This window comes from Meriones unguiculatus, chromosome 14 (genome assembly GCF_030254825.1).
Source record: "Meriones unguiculatus strain TT.TT164.6M chromosome 14, Bangor_MerUng_6.1, whole genome shotgun sequence".
Taxonomy (NCBI): Eukaryota; Metazoa; Chordata; class Mammalia; order Rodentia; family Muridae; genus Meriones; species Meriones unguiculatus.
In genome coordinates, this window is record NC_083361.1 from 75,167,306 (window position 1) to 75,190,777 (window position 23,472).

Genomic DNA, 23,472 nt, shown 5'->3' on the forward strand with positions numbered 1-23,472 from the left:
TACTCCTGAGTATATGCTCAGAACATATCTGTGATCAAGACCAATACCAGTACAATCTAAATGTCCACTAAGAGTAAGGTCGGGAGATTTTATATCTGCACAATATTGGTAAAAGCAAATTGTAGAATCTGTTGAAAGAAGGAAAACCTGACACAAAGCTCAAGAAATTGTCATTGTGCTGTTATGCAGACCTTAGTCAGGGTTTAGAAGTAGATGAGACACTGATACGTGGAGAAGTCTGTGGCCAGGAGAAGCCTGGAGTGCAGGCAGAGTGAGCACAAATGTTTCCCAGTATACAACCCACTATGCTCCCTGCACACAGCATGCTGCACTGTGAACAGCTTAAAACCCTGTCTAAGCAAATAATAGCCCAGCAACTGGGCTAGCCTTGTGGTCATTTTCAAAAGCCTCATACTCACTGGGCATGGTGGTGCACATCTGTAATCCCAGAACTCAGGGAGGCAGAGGAAGACAGGAGCTCTATGAGTTCGAGTTCGAGGCCAGCCTGGTTTACAAAGTGAGTCCAGGATAGCCAATGATACAAGAGAAACCCTGTCTCGAAAAACCAAAACAAAACAACTCAATCTCAGGTGTGACATCATCAAACACCTTCTTATGTCCGAAGTATCACTTCTTATATTGAAGATTTTTACACTGTTCATGTGCTCTGATCCAATAGCTCTATGCTAATTTCTTGTGCACTTTTTAGTGTTCATATGAAACTGTAGCTGAAAACATGGTATATCATAAAGTTATGGCTAAACTATATAAGAACATTCATTTATATTTATGTAGTATTGTGTTAGAAAACTAATGATATCTAAAAATAAGACATATAAAAGGAAAATGACAGACTGCAAAACAACAGTCATATATGACAAATATTAAAGTGCTATGACAAAATATTATAACGCTATACATTATCACTAAATGTGTATTTGCCGTTACATATTCCAGGCACTGTTTATAAAATGTGTTATAATTTAAAATAACAGGAGAAGACTAAGTATGAGAAAATGGAGATCATTTATTATTAAAAAAATGATGATTAAATAGCAAGAACCACAATAATATAATAATCATATTTGACTTTTAATGCCCATTCTTTAATAATTTGTATAAAGGATCCTTGTTTTCATACTCTTTAAAGTTCAAGTTCCTCATTTCTTAAATAAAGAGGTTATGGGGCTGGAACAACGGCTCAAGGAAATCAGGACTTTATCATTGTTCTGTTATGCTGATTTTACAGTCAGGGTTTACAAGTAGATGAGACACTGATACTCTTGAGTCTGTGGCCAGGCAATGCCTGAGGTGCAGGCAGAGTGAGCACAAATGCTGCCCCTGCAGAAGGCGGGGGCTTTGTTCCCAGGTTCCACATAGCAATTTACAACTGTCTATAACTCCAGCTCCAGGTGATATCATTCCCTCTTCTGTCATCCAGTGACACTGCACACATGTGGTATACATCCATATATGCAGTCAAAACATTCACATGCATAAAAAATCTTTTTTAAAAAAATATGAGTCAGTCAATAATAAAGAGGTTAAGCTGAATAACACAGGGAGCTCTTTTATCTGCTTCAAAAGAAAAACTGGTGTTTTTTGTCATTTGTTAAAATAAATGATACTGGAAACATCATATGTCAGTGCACACAGATACATTTAAGAAGTTCTCATACCACACACAAAAAGGGCTCAGAGACAAACCTCACATCTAAGTTCCAGTACCATAAACTAGTAAAGCATCTAAACCGTGAGCAAACACCTTTGTGAACATTACAAGCATGAGCCAATGAGCAGTGACAGCATGTGCAAGCTCAGGAAAGGCGATGTGGACCGAGCCAAAGAGCACTAAGTGCAGACAGAGGAGAGAAAAAGCTGAGGCCCGGCCCCAATTTCAGAGTTCCCCTCCAGGTGCTTTACCTCTAAAGAAGGCCTCAGTATACCTTAAGGCACACAACCTGCATGTGCTCAAATTCCCTGCTCACACACTCTCATCGATTAACATCCATCAAGGCCACATGCACTTGGACTTTACGAATTTATATTACCATGTTGTTCGTTTGTGATTCCCATGTGAGGAGCATCATATACTTTCCACAGAGACAGGACACCGGTGTTGACAATGCAGCCTTCGACCACGTGCTATGACAAATCTAATTGGCTCTCAAAGGAGCTAGCCACAGCCTCATCCCGAAATTAGTGTCAAAATATAAATCAGTATTTGCTTTCCGCCCAGAGGTTAATCATTATCTCTTCTAAATGACTCCATTTCTAGATGTAAAAAAAAAAAAAAAATCTAGTTTCTTTGAAAAACTAAAATAGTTTACAGTAGCAGATGATGTTGTATCTATTCTTAACATAATCACTAGTAAATGGATTTCTTTAAAGCAAGATCTTGCAACAATTCAACACTACTGACATGTGGGGCCAATCTGACATTTTAGGAGCTATCCTGTGCATTATAGGATTAATTCTAGCCCCGCCCCTCCTTCCTAATGGCACAAGATGCCAACAGTATCCCCTTGTTCTGACAACCAAAACACTCTGTACACATTGCCAAACATCTCTTTGGAGGTAAAACTGCCCCTTGCTGAGAACAGACGCTTTAAAGAAAATGGCAAGAGCATCTTGCATATTATTACAGTGCCTTAAATGCACTCCAAAGATCAATATTACAGGTTTGATCCCCAGTCTGCAGCATACTTAGGGAGCATGGAAACATTAAAATACGAGAACCAGTCAAAGGCCTTAGGCTACTGAGGTATGCTTTTGAGTGGAAGATGGGATACAGTCCCTTCCAATCATCTCTCTGCTTCCTACTGCCATCAGATAAGAAGTGTCCTCTGAAACATGCACCCACCATCATGTATTTGCTGCCTAATTACAGGTCCAAACTTGACAAAGTCCAGCAAGCCACTCACTGAAACCCCCAAAACCATGAAACAAAATAAGCCTTTCTTCTTCTTAAGCTGATTGTTTGTCTTGTTATAGTGACACAAAACTGACACACACAGAACCTTCACCACAAAGCAGGGTTGAAGCTGTATCCATGCCTACAGAATGTGGACAGGACTGTGGAATTGATTTGTTGAAGGAATCTGAATAAGGAATTAGGAGATACAGGTGAGAAAAGGTATAGAATTATGTAACCAAAGAATAGCAGGTGCTTCTATGGGGCAGAAAAAAACAATACACTGATAGATATTTAGACAGTAAAGGCTGTGTAGATAAAGTTTCAGATAGGAATGAAGATTCCACTAGAAATTAGCACAAGCCAACCTTTTTACACCGTAACAAAAAAAAAAAAAAAGAAAAAAGAAAAAAGAAAAACAAGAAATGGTTGCCTTGTGCCAATGCCTGAGACTTTGTGGAGAACAAAGTTTAGAGGTGATAAACTAGATTATCAGGAAATTTCAAGGCAGCACAGAGTTTGTACAGTAGCACAGGTAACACTGTCTATGTTTAGCCATACTTTTAACAAGAACTGAGAACAAAAGGCAAAACTGAAAGGTTTGAATATTCTCAGCTTAGTAAAAGAAAAGGGTTAGGGACAATGAGAGGGAGGGAGGCTGTTTAAGGTACAACCAGAAAGGGTGCAGTTGTTAAGGAGACTGAAATATTAAAAGAAGCCAACTAGGAACTGGAGAGATGAATTAGCAAGTAAGGCCACCTTACAGAGGACCCTTACAGGTCCCTTACAGAGGACCCAGGTTAGATTACCAGCATCCATATGGTGGCTCACAACAGTCTGTAACTCTAGTTCCAGAGAAAGACACTGTCCACCCTCTGGCCTCCATAGGCACTGTGCACACATGGTGCACAGACATACATAAAGGCTAAACACCCATACACTTAAAATAAAAATACTTTTCTTAACATTTCTTTATAAAGAAGCCAAGTACTTGGCGTCCTGGAAAATAAGATGAAAATACCTTGAGAACATCTCAAAAATAAGCAGAACACCACCCACATCATCACAAGCTCAAAAGTGGTCAAGAGTAAGTCTGTTTCAAGGATTTTAGTTGAGAAGGGTCCCCAGCGTGCCATGTTTGACCAGGATTGTCTTGGGAACTGCCCTGTGTATAACTAGCATGAATGCAGACGCGGCTGTGTGTCAAGAAAAAAATAGGCAGAGGTGTAGTTTGGACTATCAGCGGCCCTGGTGTTGTCCATATGATACTGATTTTTCAGACATGCAAAATTCATGGATTATAGAGCCACAAGGCTTCAAATATTTCAAAGGAAAGACAGGGAAGACAGGCTGCAAGTAGCAGAACTACAGTCATCATTCTGACGAAGATCTGTGTGGAGAGATACATGAAGCCAAGGCTGTAGCTAAGGTTCCAGGAAGGCAGAGTACCTCGAACATAGCCAAGAAAAACTGCACAGGGCATGCAAAGACAGCCTAAGAGAGCAGTCAAATGGACTGCAGCCAGAGTGGCCTTCAGGGCACGGCTGTCCAAGTTCTTGAGAGGGTCTACATCGCCTATCCAGAGGCCCAAAAGCAATAGGGCCAAGTGACCATAGGTTGAAAGCCCAAAAACTACTGTAATAATCTTTCTTCTTTCAAGTTAGCTAACTGCGACAAACCAGATGCCAGCTACAGAGCTAAGATGTAATGTTCCCCATGTCAGAATCTAGTCTTGCTTTGGTCTAATCCCTGCATTATATTACTTTTGGAGTAGGACTGTTTACCCTGTGTATCTTGGAAGCAGACAGCCTTGTTTTTTACACTTTGTAGAGGCCCACAGCTGATGTCTTGAACCTCAGAGGAAACTTTGGACTTGAGACTTTGCAGCAACAGCAGGGCCGTTAAGACTGAAGGAACTCTCAAAAACAGCCTGAAAGCATTTAGTTCTGTAGGAAGGACACAAGCCTTGGGTGCCAGCCAGAATGAAACAGTCTGGAATGTAAATTCCCTTCAAAGATCCATATCCTGCTGGATGGCAGAATCTTTCACAGGTACACGAGGTATTAGCTATCGTAACACGGTCTTGTTGACCAAAATGTCCTCTGCGGCATGTGACAGTATTTTCAATCCACAGTTGACTGAATCCCAGATCCATCGATACTGACCAAGTGTACACAATACACACACACACACAACCTTCTGCCCTTTATGAACCCTGACAAAATGATGCATCTGAATACATTCTAACATTCCTACTTGTAAGGTTAAAACTACAAGCTATAAAAGCCAAATTTAAATGTCTCAAAAGAAAATGACAAACCAATTATCACATATATTTAAACATATTTTTGCAGTTTTCAAAGATTTCACTTACATACTATTTCACAAGTGTCCCACAGCAAGTCATGAAGTAGTGAAGGCGTGATTATGCTTTATTTATATAGGTGAGAATCGCACTATTGCAGAGGGGGGAAACCTCAGATCATGTAAAACTTCTAGCCAATGCTCCACACTGCATGTCCTCATCAGATGAAGGATTTTATCTGATTTCTAAAAACCAAATAAGGGCCAAAGAGATGGCTCAGAAGGACCTGCCACCAAGCCCAATGACACAAGTTTAATCCCGTCAATGCATGCGTAAAATCAAAGAATCAGTTCCCAAAAGTTCTCCACACAAATGCCATGGCTCATAGACAGACAGACAGAAATAGTCACACACACACACACACTAAATATACATGACAAAAAAAATAGTACAAATTAAACTGAAAACTAGGGCAACTCATTAACACTGTGCGAGGAAAGATTTTTTAACTTTTCCATCACTTTTTACTATAAAAGAAAAGCATACATCAAGCTGTAATGGTACTCAGTAAGCCTCACAGTGCCTACTTCTAATATCCTCCCTCTCCTCTGCTTTCCTTTTCTAGAGAAGGTAAAGAGAACTTTAAAGATAGCCTGGAAATGTGCTTACAATATAGTATTTAGACAAAGGACAATCAAAAATTAGATTCAGGGCAAGCCCGGCATTCACTACCCTCATAAGCTGAGTAGATAACGTCCCTGGCACCACAGGGACAATGCTGAAAACACAGTAGTGTCGCTTTAGCTTTTACTGGGCAGCATGCTGTGCATGACTGCAACTTTAACCAAAACTCTACACAATGACATCCTATTAGGCCCTTCTAAAATACTCTAATAATGCCCTTCTCAATAAAGATCTTAACGCAGATGAAAAAGTTTATACAGTGATAACAATGAGACGAACAATGTGCTTTATGGCACCAAACCCGCAAAGTAGATGCAAGCAAAGAGTTCACACCCAGGAAGATGAGGGGGCAGAATGGAAGACATCACAGATCTTCACAGGTGTGTCTTGACTAAAAGCCCCCAGCCAGCTCACCATGTGTTGACATGGGGGTGTGGCTCAGTGGTAGAGTGCTTGCCTTGCATACCTGTGGCTGTCTTGAAGTTGAGGATCACCAGGTTTCATGTGCCAGGGCATGCAGACTCAGAACAGGAGGGAGTGGTACTCACGCCTGCTGATCTCAAGTTTGAGATTCCCAGGATTTAAACATGCTCCACCTCGCCAGTTCCACGCCAGTTCCCCTGGTGGCATGATCAATGTGCCCCAACACCCCAGTCCCATGCATCTCCCCATCCCCTCATATCCACCCTTCACCCCTGCAAACTCCTCCCCCAGATAAAAACACTCAAAATATAATATAAACAAACAAAATATAATAAAGCATAGAAGCTGTAGCATGTCACAGTGTGTCCCACAGTATATCCTTCCGTCCATGCGTCTTCACTTGCAAATGTTCATTGCAATGAGTCATGGGTCTGATTCAAAATCTCTGGATTCTGTGACACCATCAATACTGGAGCCCCACCAGACTCCTCCCTGTTATCTTGTTGTTGGCCTGTGTCATGGAGATCCTGAAGCTTTGAATCAGCAGGGCTGGCCCTTTCACATGTCCCAACTGTTGGCAGATGATATAGATTTTTGGGTGGGCCAATTCAGAGCCCTGGCCCTGGCCCTGGCCCTGGCCCTGGCCCTGGCCCTGGCCCTGGGCAGTAGCTGAGCTGGTCAGTCTTCCTGCTCCCCACTATCTGCACCACTAGGGCGAGTGGCTGCACCAGCTCTGCTCCCTCCACCAGGGCCCTCTCTCCCAAATGCTGCAGTTGGTGAGGAACAGGGCCAGTTCTCCCAGCTGGTGTGGGAGGAGGGGGAACATCACCCCAATCCCAGGCCACCTCACTAGAGGCAGGGCCAGCTCTTCTGTGTTCTCACCCTCCAGGCTGGCTCACCCAATCCCCCTTGACCAGGGACAGCAGCACTACTGTGCTGCCCAAACAAGGTGCAGAGCCCTTTTTCCTGAGTGCTGCAGGTGGCAAGGGGCGAGACCAGCTCACCTGCTCTCATAACCCCAGGGCCAACTCTTCCAACTGCCACAGGTAGTGAGAGGCAAGAGGGCAAGGCATCACCCCTGCACCCACGCACCTTACAGAAAACAAGCGGTGGGGCCAGCTCGCCCATGCTCTCACCCTCAGGGCTGGCTCGCCTGTGTCCTTGCTAACAGGGTCAGCTCTACTGTGCTGTCCGGGTGAAGTGCAGGGCCAGCTCTCCCAAGCGCTGCAGCTGATGAAGGGTGGGGCTAGTCCTCCTGACCTCATGACCCTTTAGGCAGCTTTCCTGACTGCTGGGGTGGTAAGGGGCAGGACATGGGAAGGGGGGCCATCATCTCTGCACCCATGCCACCCCACAGCAGATATGTAGTCAGCTCTCCCTTACTCACTCCATCAGGGCCAGCTCACTCACACCCCTGCCACCAGGGTCGGCTGCACTGTGCTTCGTGGGCAAGGCACAGGGTCCACTCTTCCAAGTGCTGCTTTGGTGACAGGTGGGGCACTGCATCCAAGTGAGGGGCAGGGCCAGTTATGCATCCACATGGTCCCTGGTGACTGCCCTGACTCGGGACATCCCCATGTTCTCTAGTGGTAATATGAACCACGGACATCAACCCCTACCGCTGCCTTGGACTCAGACATGGCCCACAGTGGCTGCTCAAGCTGGTACCTCACTATGGCCTCAGATGGCAGGCCTGGCCATTCACAACACATTACTCCTCTCCAACCTAAAGTCTCCAGTTCCATTTCTCTTCATAATGCTCCAGCTACTCCACTTCTCTTCTCTCCCATCTGACCACCACAAACTCGCTTATGTGATAGCTCCCGCTGCAGGCTAGCCATGCGGCTGGCGGGCCTCTGAGGGACATACTCCATCCTTGCTGCTCAGCATGAGGGCAAGCAGGTCTCTATGGCCCACCTCTGCTGTGCAATGGAAGGCAGATCTGTGGGTAGGATGGTGGTCCACAGGACTCTGTCTGTACTCCTCCTCCCACGCTGTGCTGCCTGGACTGGACTGGACTGGGTTGGGCTGGATTGGATTGGATTGGATTGGACTAGACTGGCCTGGATTGGATTGGGTTGGATTAAATTGGACTGGATGTGATTTGATTTGATTTTTATGAGTCCTAGTCCTAAGACAGCTCTGGGTACAAAGCCGGGCATCAGGCTAGGATGAACAAAGGACTGCCATCTGCTCTGCCCCTGATTGAGATCAGAACACCACCACCAATAAATTGTTTCTTTGACCATTGCCAGCTGGGTTACTAATATTCATAACCAAAAATGCCTATCTATTTCAAAGATAGATCTGAGAAGAAAGCTTCCACCTCTCAAAGCCTTCAGCTTAAGTATGCATATGGTCTTTCTTACTGTTTTGCCTTCAACTATAAAAAGATAACAAATCTGAAGGAAAAAAATCAAAATTTTTGGCCAGGGTATTAGACATAAGAAACTGTCCTACAAATTCTAAAAATAATGATCCCTTACTTTTTTTCCATTTGCTTGTGCTAGAGTTTATGCCAGTGGCTAAACATTGGACCCAATACAGTCATCTCAACACTAGGTCACTTCTCCGAGAAAGGCTTCCAAGCCCTGCCAACTAGAGCACATTAGAAACCTCCATACCTCGTCTAACAGCATTTATTCCACACTTGTGTCATGTTTTGCAGCTTCTCCTTTTAACTATAATCTCTATGCTCCTTCCAATCCTGCACTCCTAACTTACTATAGAAACACTGTGTGACAAGTTTAATGAAAACAGAAGAGGCAGCAGGAGAGGAAGTGAAGACTGGGCAAACAGACACACTAGGCTCCCCAGGATGCAAAAAAGGCCACGAACACATGAAGAGGGGGAAAAAAAAGGCTATACTGATTAACTCACTGTCTCCTGTGCAGGACCATTTCTGGGGTGCAAGTTTGAAAAGAAAAAAAGAAAAGTTCTGACTATTCACAACAACCTGTCTCATAATGACACCAACAGGAATGCTGAGTACAAAAGCAGCCTGGAGAGCACAGTGTCACTGTATGGACTACCACTGTGAATTTAGCACCCCTAGACTGCTAACCAGGGGGTCCCTCTAATAACATGTACTTTTATTTTCAAAACATACTTTTTTTGTTAAGAATATAAACTTTTCCAGGTATTTGAAGAGAATTTCTTAATGACCACACAAAGTGAAATAATGTTAGCACAAAAAAATATTCAGGATTTAAAGGCCTTCTAAGCTTCCTTAATCAAACAAATATCTGTTTTATTAAGAATCTGCTGACTCCTAAACCTAAGCAGGGACTGCACAACATCATTTAGAATATGGATTCCAATACATGTCAATTTCATCCCTGAACTATGGAGCAGCTGAAGATAAACATCAGGACAGCTACACTGATAGCTGATAAGGAGCAGGGTGGATTGAGAAAGCATTTACTGCAATAGCAGGCCCTCAACTCTCAACTAGAAGTGGTATGTTGGCAGTTGTACTTTGTACTCAACGGATCAGAAAACGAATAACAAGAGGAAAATAAGGTCAAGGGAGTCAAAGTGGCATGTTAATAAATGTGTGTGTTAAATAAGTGTGATAACACACAGCCTTAATCCCAGCATTCCAACTGCAAACATGAGTTACAAGACAGCCAGGACTACATAGGGAGGCCCTGTATCAAAACTAAATAAGTAAACAAATAAAGCCTATTACCAAAATATTCATGATAGTCTTATTTCTCTATAGAAATTATGCTAAAGCTGGCCAGTGGTGATACACGCCTTTAATACCTTAGGAGGCAGAGGCAGGTAGATCTCGAGATTGAATTCGAGACCAACCTGGTCTACAGAGTGAGTTCCAGGACAGTCAAAAGCTACACAGTGAAACCCTGTATTGAAAAAAAGAAAAGAAAAAGAAAGAAAGAAAGAAATTATGCTAAGCCCTTGGCTGTAGAAACTCAGTCCATATCACTAAGCTTATTTCTTCACAGTTGCTGGTTTTTAGGCCTTTTGCAAAGTGACTGGATGCTCAATAAAATGTGTTTTGTTCCTAGGAATCCCAATTCTCGGTTAAATATTTACTGAAGGTCTAAAGACAATGACCTGATCGCAGACAGGCTTATGAGAGTTTAATAACCAATTTGTTAGATATTATAGATGGATTAAGTGCTGAACCAGCATTTTCATATACTAAAGAGAGAAACCTATGTATCTAAAAGAGAATGAAAACACATGTTTTAAATCATTCCCTCCCGAAAGTGCAAAAGAGTGTATGGACTTTGACTCAGCAAAGGGGATATCTAGCACACTTGTCAGAAGGTCCTGATGGAATCTGCCTAGGAAAATGATAATTTAAACAGGTTAATAAACAACTTTTCCTTCTTAGGGAACATGCCTAAGTATTGAACACCACAGAATTCCTGCCCCCAGTGTGCAAGTATGCATTTAAGATACCACAACAGCATGGTATGCTTTTCTTAATTTTTCTATGGGGCTTACGGTTTACAACGCTCTCTGCTGTGTGCAGGTGATGAAGAACGCCGTTTGCTTTAAATGTGAAGCAACAGTTGACATTCAAAATACAAGACTGCCTGTGCAGGGTCGATGTACGATTACGTACACGTGTGTACAAGTGCCTGAGAGGGCCGGAAGGGAGCTCTGGATCTCCTGGAGGTGGAGGTAAGAGCGGTTGTGAGCCACCACGTATGGATGCTAGAATCTGAACTTGAGCCCTCTGCACGTGCTCTAGGTGCTCTCAGCTGGTGAGCCATTATATTTCCAGACTGAAATATAATTTCTAAAAGTCTACTTCAATATAGATAATGTTAGCATAAGTTATAAAATAGATGAGAATGTCAAGCATTACAAGTGAGCCTTGAGTGAACGTCTATCTTTTCACAAATTGGAAAAAATGCAAAGATTACTATTATAAAGAAGAGTGGAAGACTTTGGGTATGATAGGTAATAGAAGCTACATCTGTGTGACCCAGTGAAGGAGAAGTGTCTGGGTAAGAAAAAATAAATAAAATAAATTAAAAAAAAAAAAAGAGGAAAAGAACAGACTGTTCCAAAAAGAACTTCAGAAATGTCAAAAGTGGATGAGAGTCAGCTGGAAAATAGGGAGAAAAAGAAAAGTGTTGACTGAAAAGAAGTCAACTGAACACAGCTCCAGCAGTGAGGTTTCCTAGCAGAGAGGGGGAGTGGGGGTGGGGAGAGGGTGGGAGCATCATTCAAAAGAAAGCCACCAGGCCCCTCCTGTGAAAAGAGCTGCAGGGCCCTACCCACAGGGCAAACCCAAAGCAAGTGAGTCTCCAACCCAGGCCTGGTGAGACAATGACCACAGCAGAGCAACAAGTCAGAAGTGAACAGGCATGCCCCTGGGCATGGTCAGGTGCCATCTTGGAGGGAATTGGTTGTTTAAAACTGAGTTACCCTGGGGTCCGGAGAACAGGAACCCATCACAAATCTTGAGATCCTGAATTTAACCTACCATACTCTAGGGCAGTGGTTCTCAACCTTCATAATTCTGTGACCTCATGTTGAGGTGACCCCAACCATAAAATTATTTCTTTGCTACTTCATAACTAATTTTGCAACTGTTATGAATAGTGTAAATATCTGATACGCAGGATATCTGATATGCGACTGCCAAAGGGGTTATGACTCACAGGTTGAGACACTGCCTGGGGAAGCAGGTAGAGAAAGCAAGAGAGCTGGATGCTGACAAAGCCAGAAAGTGTTGGTTGGCATCTACAGGACTGGCCCAGGTAGTAAAATGTAAAGAAAAAGTTAGCCTCCTACTCAGAGCCTGAAACAAATCTCCTCATCTGAGAGTCACTCTAGAATACACGAGCTCAGAGCCTGAGATCTGGCAGCCTCTCAAACTCTGGTTCAAGCTAACTGCTGTGTGGCTCACTGCTGAGGAATTGGAGAAATCTAAAGGTCCAGGAGAGTGAGGGACAGAGAGTGAGTTTTGAAGGAGTACGGAGAAGACTGCCAGACAGGTGCCGATGTGATGGTGGCTTCCCCGATTCCCTACACAACTCAGAACAATCCCACCTAGGACACTGGCCATGCCAGCTTACAACTGAATCTCTGCAGTGCGGAAGAATCTGCTCAGCCCACAGGCTGCACGGCTGAGTACGGCCAGCAGAAGCCCCGGCAGACAAAGGAAGATTGCCACCTGGGGCTCAACACCAACATGAGTCACATTAATAGTTAATATTAATAGTTAAGACCCTACAAGTCCAACTGTCACTACCCTGCCCCTTACTACACTCAGTAGCCCACAACACTGAAAGACCCTCCCCAGTCAATATTCATGCCATCTTTTTATCATCTGACCTGAACCTTTTTTTTTCAATATAATGTTAGCATGCTTTTCCGACAGTTTTTATTTTATTCCTTTTTATTCTTCTTCATAAAACTATATTACTATGTTTACATATTTTTTAATGATTGGACAATGTTTTCTTCTCTTCTTTCAAGAGGCTATCTTACCTCTTCTCTTCTATGCATTTAGTAGTATTTTAAATTCTGGCTTATCCTTACTGGAATGAGGTGTTTTTATTGTGATTTTAGCTTTGATTCTTATGTTTTAATACTCCTTTTACATTGATCTAAGATTGGTTATGAACGTTCTCATTATTAGGGAATGTTTTTTCTGTTTATTTCTTTCTCTAATCTCTTGCTCTTTTCTCCAGAATAATTTTCTTCTCTTACTTCTTGCTTACTAAATCTTACTTGTCTTTCATTTTCCTCCATTCCTGTTCTCTGAATTTATCTGATCCAATTACTATTTTCACATTTACCTCAAATACTTTTTAACTGCATAGCCCACAATTTTCTTTTTGGTAACTGCCGATACGGTAGCAGGCTCTAACTGGTTTTAAGTGTATTTCTGTATCTTGTACAATTTGGTATTACTAGTTCTATAACAGTTTGTCTTTTCTCTCAGTAGCACTGGGAAGAGCCCACAGGAGTTCGCTCATTAAGAAGGTCCTCAAATGACATACGAAGAGCTACTTAAACCAAAAAACACACAAGAAACACAGAAAACAAGCATGAGAACACAAGACAACAGTATTCCTCCACAAGGTCACAATTTCTACACCACTGCATTCAAAGATACTGAAGAAATTAAAAGGCCAGATAAAGTTCTCAAATGATTGCTAGTAAAGATGAAAAGTGACCTCAGAAAGAAAACAAGTCAAAAGAATGAAAAAATCAATTGAGTACTAAAAAAGGAAAGCAAGCAATATAGAAGACAAAGTCAGAAAAGTGTTTAAGAAAATCAGCAATATGGAAGAAAAGTCATCAAAATGGAACAGGAAATTGGAATTTTTAAAGGATATATAAATTTAGGAAATAAAATTATCAATGATCATTAAAACAATGGGTAGTATCACCAATAAACTCAACAAAGCACCTATGCTAGCACTATGGATAACAACAATGATCAAGAACTGAGATAAAATCAACACACCAAACCTAAGAATCCAAAGAGATAAGAGAGAGAAACAAAAACTAACAGTATATAGAATCAATCCTGGCCACATTTCCCAAATCCAGAGAAACAATAGATATTGAAACACAGGAGGCATCTAGAACCTTAAATATACATGACAAGAGGAGAACCCCTCCACAGTATATTATAATCAGCATAGCAAAAACACAAAGAAATCAAAGCTGTAAGGGAAGAACCCTAACTAGTCCACAAAGACATGCTCATCAGAGGAATATCAAACTCTGCATGAGCAACCCTAAAAACCAGGAAAGGAGAGCTCAATGCATTTCAAGCCCTGCAAGTAAATAACCACTAACAAAGCTACTGTTTTAAATTAACAAGAAAATAAGGATAAATTTTATAAATGCAGGAAGGAATCTACTGTAAAACAACAAACCTGTAATATCAGCAAGAGAAAGAACAAATCATTCAACCAACAAAAGTATATGGGTCAGCAAAACTCTCTCAGTAACAACTATAAATGCAAATTGCTTCAAATTCCCAGTAAAGCGATCTAGAACAGTTGATGACAGGGTTAAAAAAAAAAAAAAAAAAGTATAACATCAGATAATCTGTTCTCTCTGAGAAACATTCCCCACTTGGAAAGGACCCCCGGAGACTGAGTGTCAAAGTATGATGGATCAGCCTATGATGGAAACCAAAACTAAGCTGGTTTAGCTAATCTGACACAGGATGAACTAGTCTTCAAGCCAGCATTAATCAGAAGAGATGAAGACCTACATATTGACAAAGGGAACAATTCAGCACAACATAAAGTTGTAAAGACATATGCACTGAGTGTTGAATGCTGGGGCTCCCATTTTCATACAAAAAATAGCAAGAATAAGAACAGAAATAGGAATAAGAAGAATAAGAATACGGGCATAAAAGGTCAGGTAGGTCCTGATACAAGAATACTGGGCGACTTGACTAGCCCACTCTTCTCTTAGATATATTGCTGAAGCTAAAATTGAGCAAAGAAATAACAGTTAAACTGATCAAATGAACTTGGCATATATGCACAGAATATAATCTTCTCTGCAGCCCAAGGTTACAGTACGGAAATGAAGAAGTCAAGTAACCAGCATTTGCAGCAACATAATCCCACTCCTAAGATACTAGGAACTCTACCCATTTCTGTGAAGGTTAAAAAAGGAAAAGGTGAGTAAAAATTTAAAAAAAAAAAGATAAAAAATTAGAAAAATAAAATATAGTTTTCTGGAGGCAGGTTGTCTCAATAAAAAGCATGCTTGGTTTGGGTCAGAAAAAAATTTAAAGAGTCATCGCAAAGAAGGCTAAGTCTGAGTGCATACGAATACGCATACACACAGATGTAGACCCAATTTTCATTTACAGCTACATCTTTTCGGTTTGGGACTGTCTTTATGGTCTCCATACTTTCTAAGATAAAATCATCTGTGATTTTATCTTAGACAATATATTTACCTAGGAAATAATAGTTCCTATTAACAACAAGTCTGAGTGAATTGTGGGCAATACTAGAGGTTTAAAATCACTGCAGGACTGTCGGGGAAAAAGATTTAACAGTATCGTGTTCTCATAGGAGGCAAATTTGTATGATTTCACAGAACTGTGTGAAATGATTTTCTATAACTTTCTGAAACATTTCTTTCTCTTTATCAGTCAGTGGACTATACTAATCACCAAATCAAAATTGTCATTTAATATTCCTTTATAATTGAGTTATAAACTGTTGATCAAAATAAAAAAAAAGTGTGTCTACATTTCAAAGATGTTTTAAGCAAAAGGTGAATTCTATGATAAAAAGAAATATGAGGGCAAATGCATAGAACAAGAGAGGAATGTGAGGAAATTACAGAAGCCATTAGATTAACTTACATTTTAAATGAAAGGGAAATAATGTAAGGCTCATTTTACAGGTTCTAGAATCTACTCCTTATCAAGTCTCTCAGGCAAGCCACGTGCCCTTCAAACATTCCCATTTCTTTCAATAAAGGCAACAGTTTGCATATGATTTATAAGTCTATAAATATCAGCAGGTCCTAATGCTGTCTCCAAATCTTCCGTCTCGTGTCCTGTTTCTTTTTCCAGTAATATGCCTCTAAAACTGCCCTTTCATTTTCTCTAGAAAGTATGCCAAATACTGTCCTGTTCCTGGACTATTCTAAAGTCTATTCATTCATACCTGAACTCATTCAGAACTTTCCTATAGTGCTGGTTCTGCATAAAAGCTGCCTGACCTACTAGGAGATAGAAGCATCATTAGGCCATATTTCAACAGCAAACCCACCGCATTAGGGGCTACGTCAGCTGCTGTTCCTACTCACTGCCATCCCACTCTAAGTCCAAACAACAGCCCTGAAACATAGGGCATTATCATTTAGAAAGACAGAAGCAGAGATTTTCCTCAGTTCTCACTGCTAGTGAAGCATAGGTAGGATTCCATGGGAGTTTTAAGGCCCTTGCCCATTAGCTGAAGCTACTGCAACCACTCCTAACTGTCCTTCCAAGTCAAAATAGTGAGTGATAACAGGATTCCTCATCCTTGTGCAGCATGTGTTCCTGTAACCTTCCTGGCAAAAAAAAAAAGAAAATGAAAACAAAGTGTTCCTTTGGCCTGACCTTTAGTTTGACATTGGATCACAAATTAAGGCCATAATCCTATCCTTTTTATCTTAGGACTCTAAAATCTTATTGAGCAAGATTATTTTCTCTAATTTTCTGTTTGCTTATGCATGAAGTGGGGTAGTCTTCAGATGGAGTTTCAGCTTTATAGGATAAAATATGTGAAGAAGCAAACACAGAATGTTCAATAGGAATTATAGTTCCTAACTACACACAGCTTTTGTTTTATACAATGTACATATTCCTTGTTTTATAAAACTCTGAAATTTCTTCCTCGAGTCACACTATCATCTCCCTCTGTTGATATACATTCTATACATTTACACCATGAATCAATGTCCAATTTTATTTTCAACACCAGACTGAAATTCCACTAACTCTAACTGGCAGTAAACCTCACTCCTAAGTGCCACTGAAGAAGGAAGGAAAGAAAAAATTACATATTCAGGACATATGATGAGCTGGGGGTATAGCTCCGTTGGTAGAATGCCTAGCTAGTATTCCTAAGACTCTGAGCTTGATAGCAGTACTGTATAAATCTCACATGGTGGTGTACATTCGCAATCTGCAGTCCCAAGACTGGGAGGTAGAGATTGGAGAATCCAAAGCTCAAGGAAGACCTTGCCTCAAAAAAAAAAAAAAAAAAAAAAAATTGTGGGAGATCACCAGTGCATTATCTTATCTGATCCTTACACATGCACACACACAGACACACACACAAAGCAAACATGCATAAAGTCAGATAGTAACTGACATAGCTGAGATGCAAATCCACATCAACAACTACAGAAAACTCACTCCTACAAAAAGTACAGTGTGGCTATGTCCTCTCCCTAGACACACACACACACACACACACACACACACACACACACACCACAGAGTCAAATTCTACCGCTTAGCCTGGGTGCCTGAAATGGGCTGAAATTTTCTATCCCTATTTCACTTAAATAAAATGCTAGTTGGTTCTCACTAATCTCATTTTCACAGCCACTGATAAATGGTAATGTGAGATAGGAAATTAGCTCTAAAGAAGTATTTAATCTAGTTGAAAATGTAATAGTAGAACAAGCCCTTTCTTGAGCCACACCATTGCTAGAGCAGGAGAATCGCTGCTCCAGCTGCTTCCTTAAATTCCCCTAACAGAAAAGAATCAATAAATTCTCTATGCCGTAGATATAACAAATACCAGGCGTTCCACAAATATCTTAAACGAATGAATGGATCTGTGGATCTCAGGAAAAATTACATAGTGCAAACACTCTTCCCACCTAATTCCTAATCCTTGAAGTCAAGAACAATCTCTGAACAACCTGCCTGACTTAGTTTTGTTCTGCTTTGTTTTGCCAGGGGTGGGAGGTGGGGAGCACAGCTAGGAGTCAGTACAGAGGATACTGCACAACCAGAAGGCAAAAGACTACGACTAAGCGAAGAATACCCACCACAGGCACAATATTTTTGTGCAGCTGTTCAAGAGCCAAGTGTATTTGTAGGTGTTTAAAGAAATCTGGGGCAGAGTTCACCAGAAGAACTCTTGCCTTGAAAGCACAACAGGTTAGAACCCCAGCAACACCAAAACAGTAACAACATCGTCGTCGTATAAATATGAATCAAAGGCTGGCCACAATTCATATAGAAAAGCTAGTAAGAGCAGTCTCTGGGGAAATGTATATATAGATACAGGTAAGATAAAAGTCCATGTAGGCCTATCCTCGAGATCCTTACTACTAAGGCTGGTACTCCCCAGGATGTACACTGCTTTAAAGTTTATCAAAAATGCATTCCCCAGACCCCACCAATACCTACTGATTCAGAAACCCACCTCTAACATGATCCCTGGGATTGTCTTAAAGGTGAGGAAGCTTTTTATGGTGTACAGTCTACACCATAAAAATGAAACTTGGCTTCTGAAACTATCTTTTCCTGTGTTCTGTCTATAATTACTAATTAGACGTCTCCATAAAGTATAATCATAATCATACTGTCAAAGATGTCATCGGCCCAAATTATTACTTCAGTGAGAAATAAGAATGGATCATCCATTGAATATTGAATGAACTTTTAGGAAGCATACAAAATATGATGTCTACCTTCTTAGTATGCACACTTCAACAAATAAGAAAGCGACAATGAACTTTAGTAACCAAATAGTCGATCTTTTAATGCCAAGGATATGGTTACTGAAGAAAACAGTGGCACTCTTTAGGAGAAAATATCTTTATCAGTTTTCAGTGTTACAGGTAGGTTTCCAGACACTCTCTACTCTCCATAAACTGCCCTTCATGCAAACCTGTATAAGAAAATGACCTCGGCAACATGTCAGGTCTCCTTAAACACCTTCAATGACTCCCAATCACCGCACAAGACAGGAGGTCCGTCTAGTCTGGGAACTTGCGAAGGCACAATCAATCAGGTAACAACTGTCATCTCAAACTGAGACAAGATCTGTGGCTGTGGGGACTTGGGGTGAAACATAGCCTTTTTCATATGATGAAGAGGTGAGGGGGTGGTAAAGGAGGCTGAGGAGAGACTGTGGGTATGAACTGACCAAGTGCTCCAACACTTCTCCATCACCAAGTCCCTGGACCCCTGTTCTCAAGTGTCCAGAGCACACCCCCACCCTAGCAACAAGCATTCGGTGACAGCTCGCCCTCGGGGCCCCCTCCCCCTCCTTCCGCCAACGACTCCCCCCGGGCCTCCCACCACCCCTAAAGCTGACCCACGAGCAACGGGCCCCGGGAGCCCCTGCACACGCACCAGCCCTGCTCACCAGGTACAGGGGTGCGTAGATCTTGAGGGACTCCTCCAGGGCGCCCCAAGTGATCTGCACGAACGAGACCCGGCAGGAGGGGTGCCAAGTGTGGCCGATCTCATAGCAGCTATGAGGGATGGACTTGCTGAGGGCCGCCATGACGAGCGGCGGCGGCGGCGCGCGGTCGGGGGACCGAGGGGCTCGGCGTGGGCGGCGGACACGCAGCGTCCGGGCAGGCGCCGCGCGGGCCTCGGCGTGCGAGGTGCGGAAAGGTCACGGGAGTGGGTTACTCGGGGCCAGAGTCCTCGGATGTTGGCCGGTCCGCGTATGGCAGCGCGAGGGGGCGGGGCGCGCACGACGGAGGCGGGGAGGGGCGGCGCGTGCGCGCTCCCGCGGGTGGGCGGGCGCGAGCTCCCTCCCGGCGCGCGGAGGAAGCGGCGGCCTGCGCCCGTCGCGAGCGAGCGCGACTCCGGGACGCGGGAGCGGGAACGCCGCCGGGTCCGGCTAGACAGCTCAGCCTCTCAAAGCCCCGCCAAGTAGAGCCAAGGAGAGTGGAACAAAAGGATTCGATGTCTTCGCTGCTTGCTGGAGGAGTGTGCTCCGCTGTCCTGCCAGTTCTCCCGGGTGTTCACCTAAGGCTACCCGCGGTTGCCAACAGAACCCTCTACGTTCTTGCTCCTTGCTCAACCTCCTAAGCTCTTCTGTGTCTTTGAAGCCTCGAAAGATGTTAATTTGGCTGTGTTCAAATACATACCGTATGGAGAAAGGCCGTAGTGAGGCCTGGCCCGACCCTATTGACTGAGGGGTCCTATCAAGAGTCTAGACAGGTGCTCACCACCCAAGCAGTGCACACAGCAGAGGCTGCAGTGATGCCACCGGACTGCTGCCTAACTAGAGAGCTTGACCTGAGATTGATTTCCATGACAAAGCACCAGCCAGAAGGCCAATTGTCCATTTCCTAGTTTATATAGCCTGCTTTCTTTGGACTTCTAAATTCTTTTCTCTTTAAAACAGAAATGTGTTATCGATCAGTCCCTCATCATCATCCAGTTCCTTCTACAATATTCACTAAACTAATACGATTTTCCAAGCCCTGTTTAAAGCCCTCGAGAGACAGAAGTGGAAAAGATGTTTCTGCTGTCATGAAACTAGAGTTCTAGAAGAGAGACAATGAACAGATAAGTGTGATCTGCTGAAGGATGCCTGACCATATATACTATATGTTATGTATTATATAACATCCCAGATTCCTTACAGGTTACCCTGCCGGCTGTCACCTTTGATCGCTTCGCTGATTATAAAATGACCACTTCACTAACATGACATCCACACACTAGCCAAAAGGGCCAGAGAAAGGGGGAAAGAAGGCAAACGCCTCAGACTGTGCCTGGCAGCACACACCTCTAATCCTAGCACTGAGGAGGCTAAGCAGGATGGTCTGGAGTTCAAAGCCAGCCTGAGCTACACAGTGAATTTGACATGAGCCTAGGACTGCATCAAGAGACCTTGCCTTCTTCAAAAAGGAAAAGAGAAAGAAACTTTTATGTAGGCCTGTGCAAATGAGTCAGCTAACATCTGTGTAACATGCTGTCAGTTTGGGCAAATGGCAGCCAATGTCTGATAGTTGTATCGCTTCACAAAACAGATTCTAGGGTAGCTTAAAGCAGCAGCTATAGCGCTACAACTCTGGCTACCCAGACATCGACACAGACCTTTCTTCCCGCAGATGAATGTACTTCCCTAGAGAGACAACCGAAAGTTCCCGATTGTTACCACATCCTGTTCAAAGTCCAAGATCTTCCTGAAGATCTGCTATTCAAGTTATCACCCCCATCCAACATGCCTAATATAGAATACTGGATGGGAACAAAATGATCCGAGTGTTTATAAAGCTCTCCATCTCAGAGAGCAAGCAGGTCAGAAACACACAGCATAAGCTTGTCTTACTAACTAACATCAACAGTCTGATGGTCTAAAAAAAAAAAATGCTAAAAGTTTTAAGTGAAAAAAGTGCAATGCTTTCTTCTTTGATTATTTGAAGCAAAATATTAAATACAAGTAACAAACTATCGTATTGTGATGCTCAATACTCTATTTTTTCTTTTTTATTGAGAATATTTTTTCATATAGTATATTCTGAACATATTTTTCGCTCCTTTATGTCCTCCAAGATCCTCCCTACCTCCCCATCCATCCAACTTCATGCCTTCTTTCTCTTTCCTTAGAAAGCAAAAAAAATAAAAAAATAAACAAATCAAACAATAAAAATAAACAAGCAAATACAAAGAGAAACACACATACACACGCGCGCGCGCGAGCGCACACACACATACACCCTTAAACGTAAAATTGGAAAACATAATAAGCAAAGGACAGTAAGGTAAAGAAAAAAATGCCAAAACAAAGTATTATGAGACAAAACATCTCCAAAGAGACCATTAAGTTTGTTTTGTGTTGGCCATGCACTGGTGAGCATGGGACCTCCCTTCAGTGTTTGTATAGCCAGTAGGACTCCATTGGAGGAAACTTTTGAAGACAGCTTCTGGGTTAAGAATGGGGGCTCTCACGTCCAGTACCCCCATCAGCACTGGGACCCTATCTAGCTTAAACCTGTGCAGGCCCTGTACATGCTGCCACAATCTCTGTGAGTTCAGTCCCATTGTATCTGGAAGACGTTGATTCCTTGGTGTCCTCCTTCCCCTTTGGCTCTTACAACCTTTCTACCTACTATTCTGCATGCTCCCTGAGCCCTTCGAGGAGGAGTTTAATAAAGATATTGTAATTAAGACTGAGTGTTCCAAAAGATTATCCTGGATAAGGTAACACAGACTCAGAAAGACATACATGGTATGAACTCACATAAGCAGATTTTGGCCATATACTACACTTCACAGACCCAAAGAAGGTAAGTAACAAAGAGGACTCAAGGGAGGATGCTTAAATCTCACTCAGAAGGGAAATAGAATAGACAGCAGAAGTGGTTGAGGGAACAAGGTAGGAGAGGCAATGAGGAGAGAAATGAGGGGCCATATCAGAGCCTGGGATAGCAGGGGCAGTAGGGCAGAGGGCCTGCAATGAGAAGAGAAACCAAGGGTGGGATGACTCTCTGTGACAAGTCAGAGACCTACCACAGGGCAGGCTTCTAGGAAGATATGGGATGACTCTAGCTGAGACTCCTAGTAACAGTAGTCATGGAGATTGAATATGACACCCTTTAACTAGACAGGACTCCTAGTGGAGGGAGGGGAATATCAACCCACCCACAAAAACTTAAACTAAAAATTTACCCTGCCTACAAGACGTGCAGGGATAAATATAGAGCAGAGATTGAGGGAATGTCCAACCAACGCCTGGCCCAACCTGAGATCCACCCCACAGAAGACAGCCAACCCCTAACACTATTAATGATACTCTGCTTTGTTTGCAGACAGGAGCGTAGCATAGGTGTCCTCTGAGAGGCCCTACCCAGCAGCAGATCGAAACAGATGCTGAGATTCACAACCAAACATTGAAACTTAGGGAGTCTTGTGGGAAAATGGGGGAAAGCCAGGCACAGTGGTGCATGACTTTAATCCCAGCACTCAGGAGGCAGAGGTAAGTGGACCTCTGTTGAGTTTGGGGCCACCCTGGTCTATGGAGCGAATTCCAGGGTCGCTATGGCTACACAGAGAAACCTTGTCTCGAAAAACAAACAGAATGAAAGAAAGAAGAAGAAAGAAAAAAGAAAGAAAGAAAGAAAGAAAGAGAGAGAGAGAGAGAGAAAGAAAGAAAGAAAGAAAGAGAGAGGAAGAAAGGCAAGAAAACAGAAAAGAATAAGAGAAAAGTGGGAGGAAGGATAGAAGAACCTGGAGAGGACAGGAGCTCAACAAAAAGACCAACAGAGCCAATTAACCAGGGCCCAAAACAGGGCTTTTGGAGACTGAAGTACCAACCAAGCGCCATGCATGGACTGGCCTCCTACACAGATGTAGCTGATGGGCAGCTTGGGCTTCATGTTGGTTCCCAATAAGGAAAGCAGCAGGGGCTGCTTTGACATGGACTCTGTTGCCAGCTTTTTGATCACTACCCCCTGGTGGGGCTGCCTCAACAGGCCATAGGGGTAGAGGATGCACTCAGTCCTAATTGAGTTCATGTGCGTGGGTAGGTTGGTAGTGAGGGACTCCCTTTTCCTGAGGAGGAGGAGAAGAGGGATATAGGGAAAAGGGAGAGAGAGTGGGAACAGAAGGACAGGAGGGAGGGGCTACGATCAAGATGGAAAGTGAATTAATTAAGTGGTTAATTAATTAAAATAATTTAAAATTAAA

The 23,472-nt window shown here is 42.7% G+C and overlaps 1 protein-coding gene across 3 annotated transcripts in view; it reads right to left on the reverse strand.

Annotated features, from left to right (window-relative positions):
- Tmem135 (transmembrane protein 135) overlaps window positions 1–23,472 on the reverse strand; it is a 268,940-nt gene that overhangs the window by 187,443 nt on the left and 58,025 nt on the right. The window contains exon 1 of one of the 3 annotated variants that reach the window (XM_060367495.1): window positions 19,187–19,528. The exons of the other annotated variants lie outside the window; for them this stretch is intronic. Within the exon in view, the coding sequence (XP_060223478.1) occupies window positions 19,187–19,327 (141 nt within the window). The 5' untranslated portion in view covers window positions 19,328–19,528. Of the gene's footprint in view, window positions 1–19,186; window positions 19,529–23,472 lie in introns of those variants that run through there. 3 annotated transcript variants of the gene reach the window in all.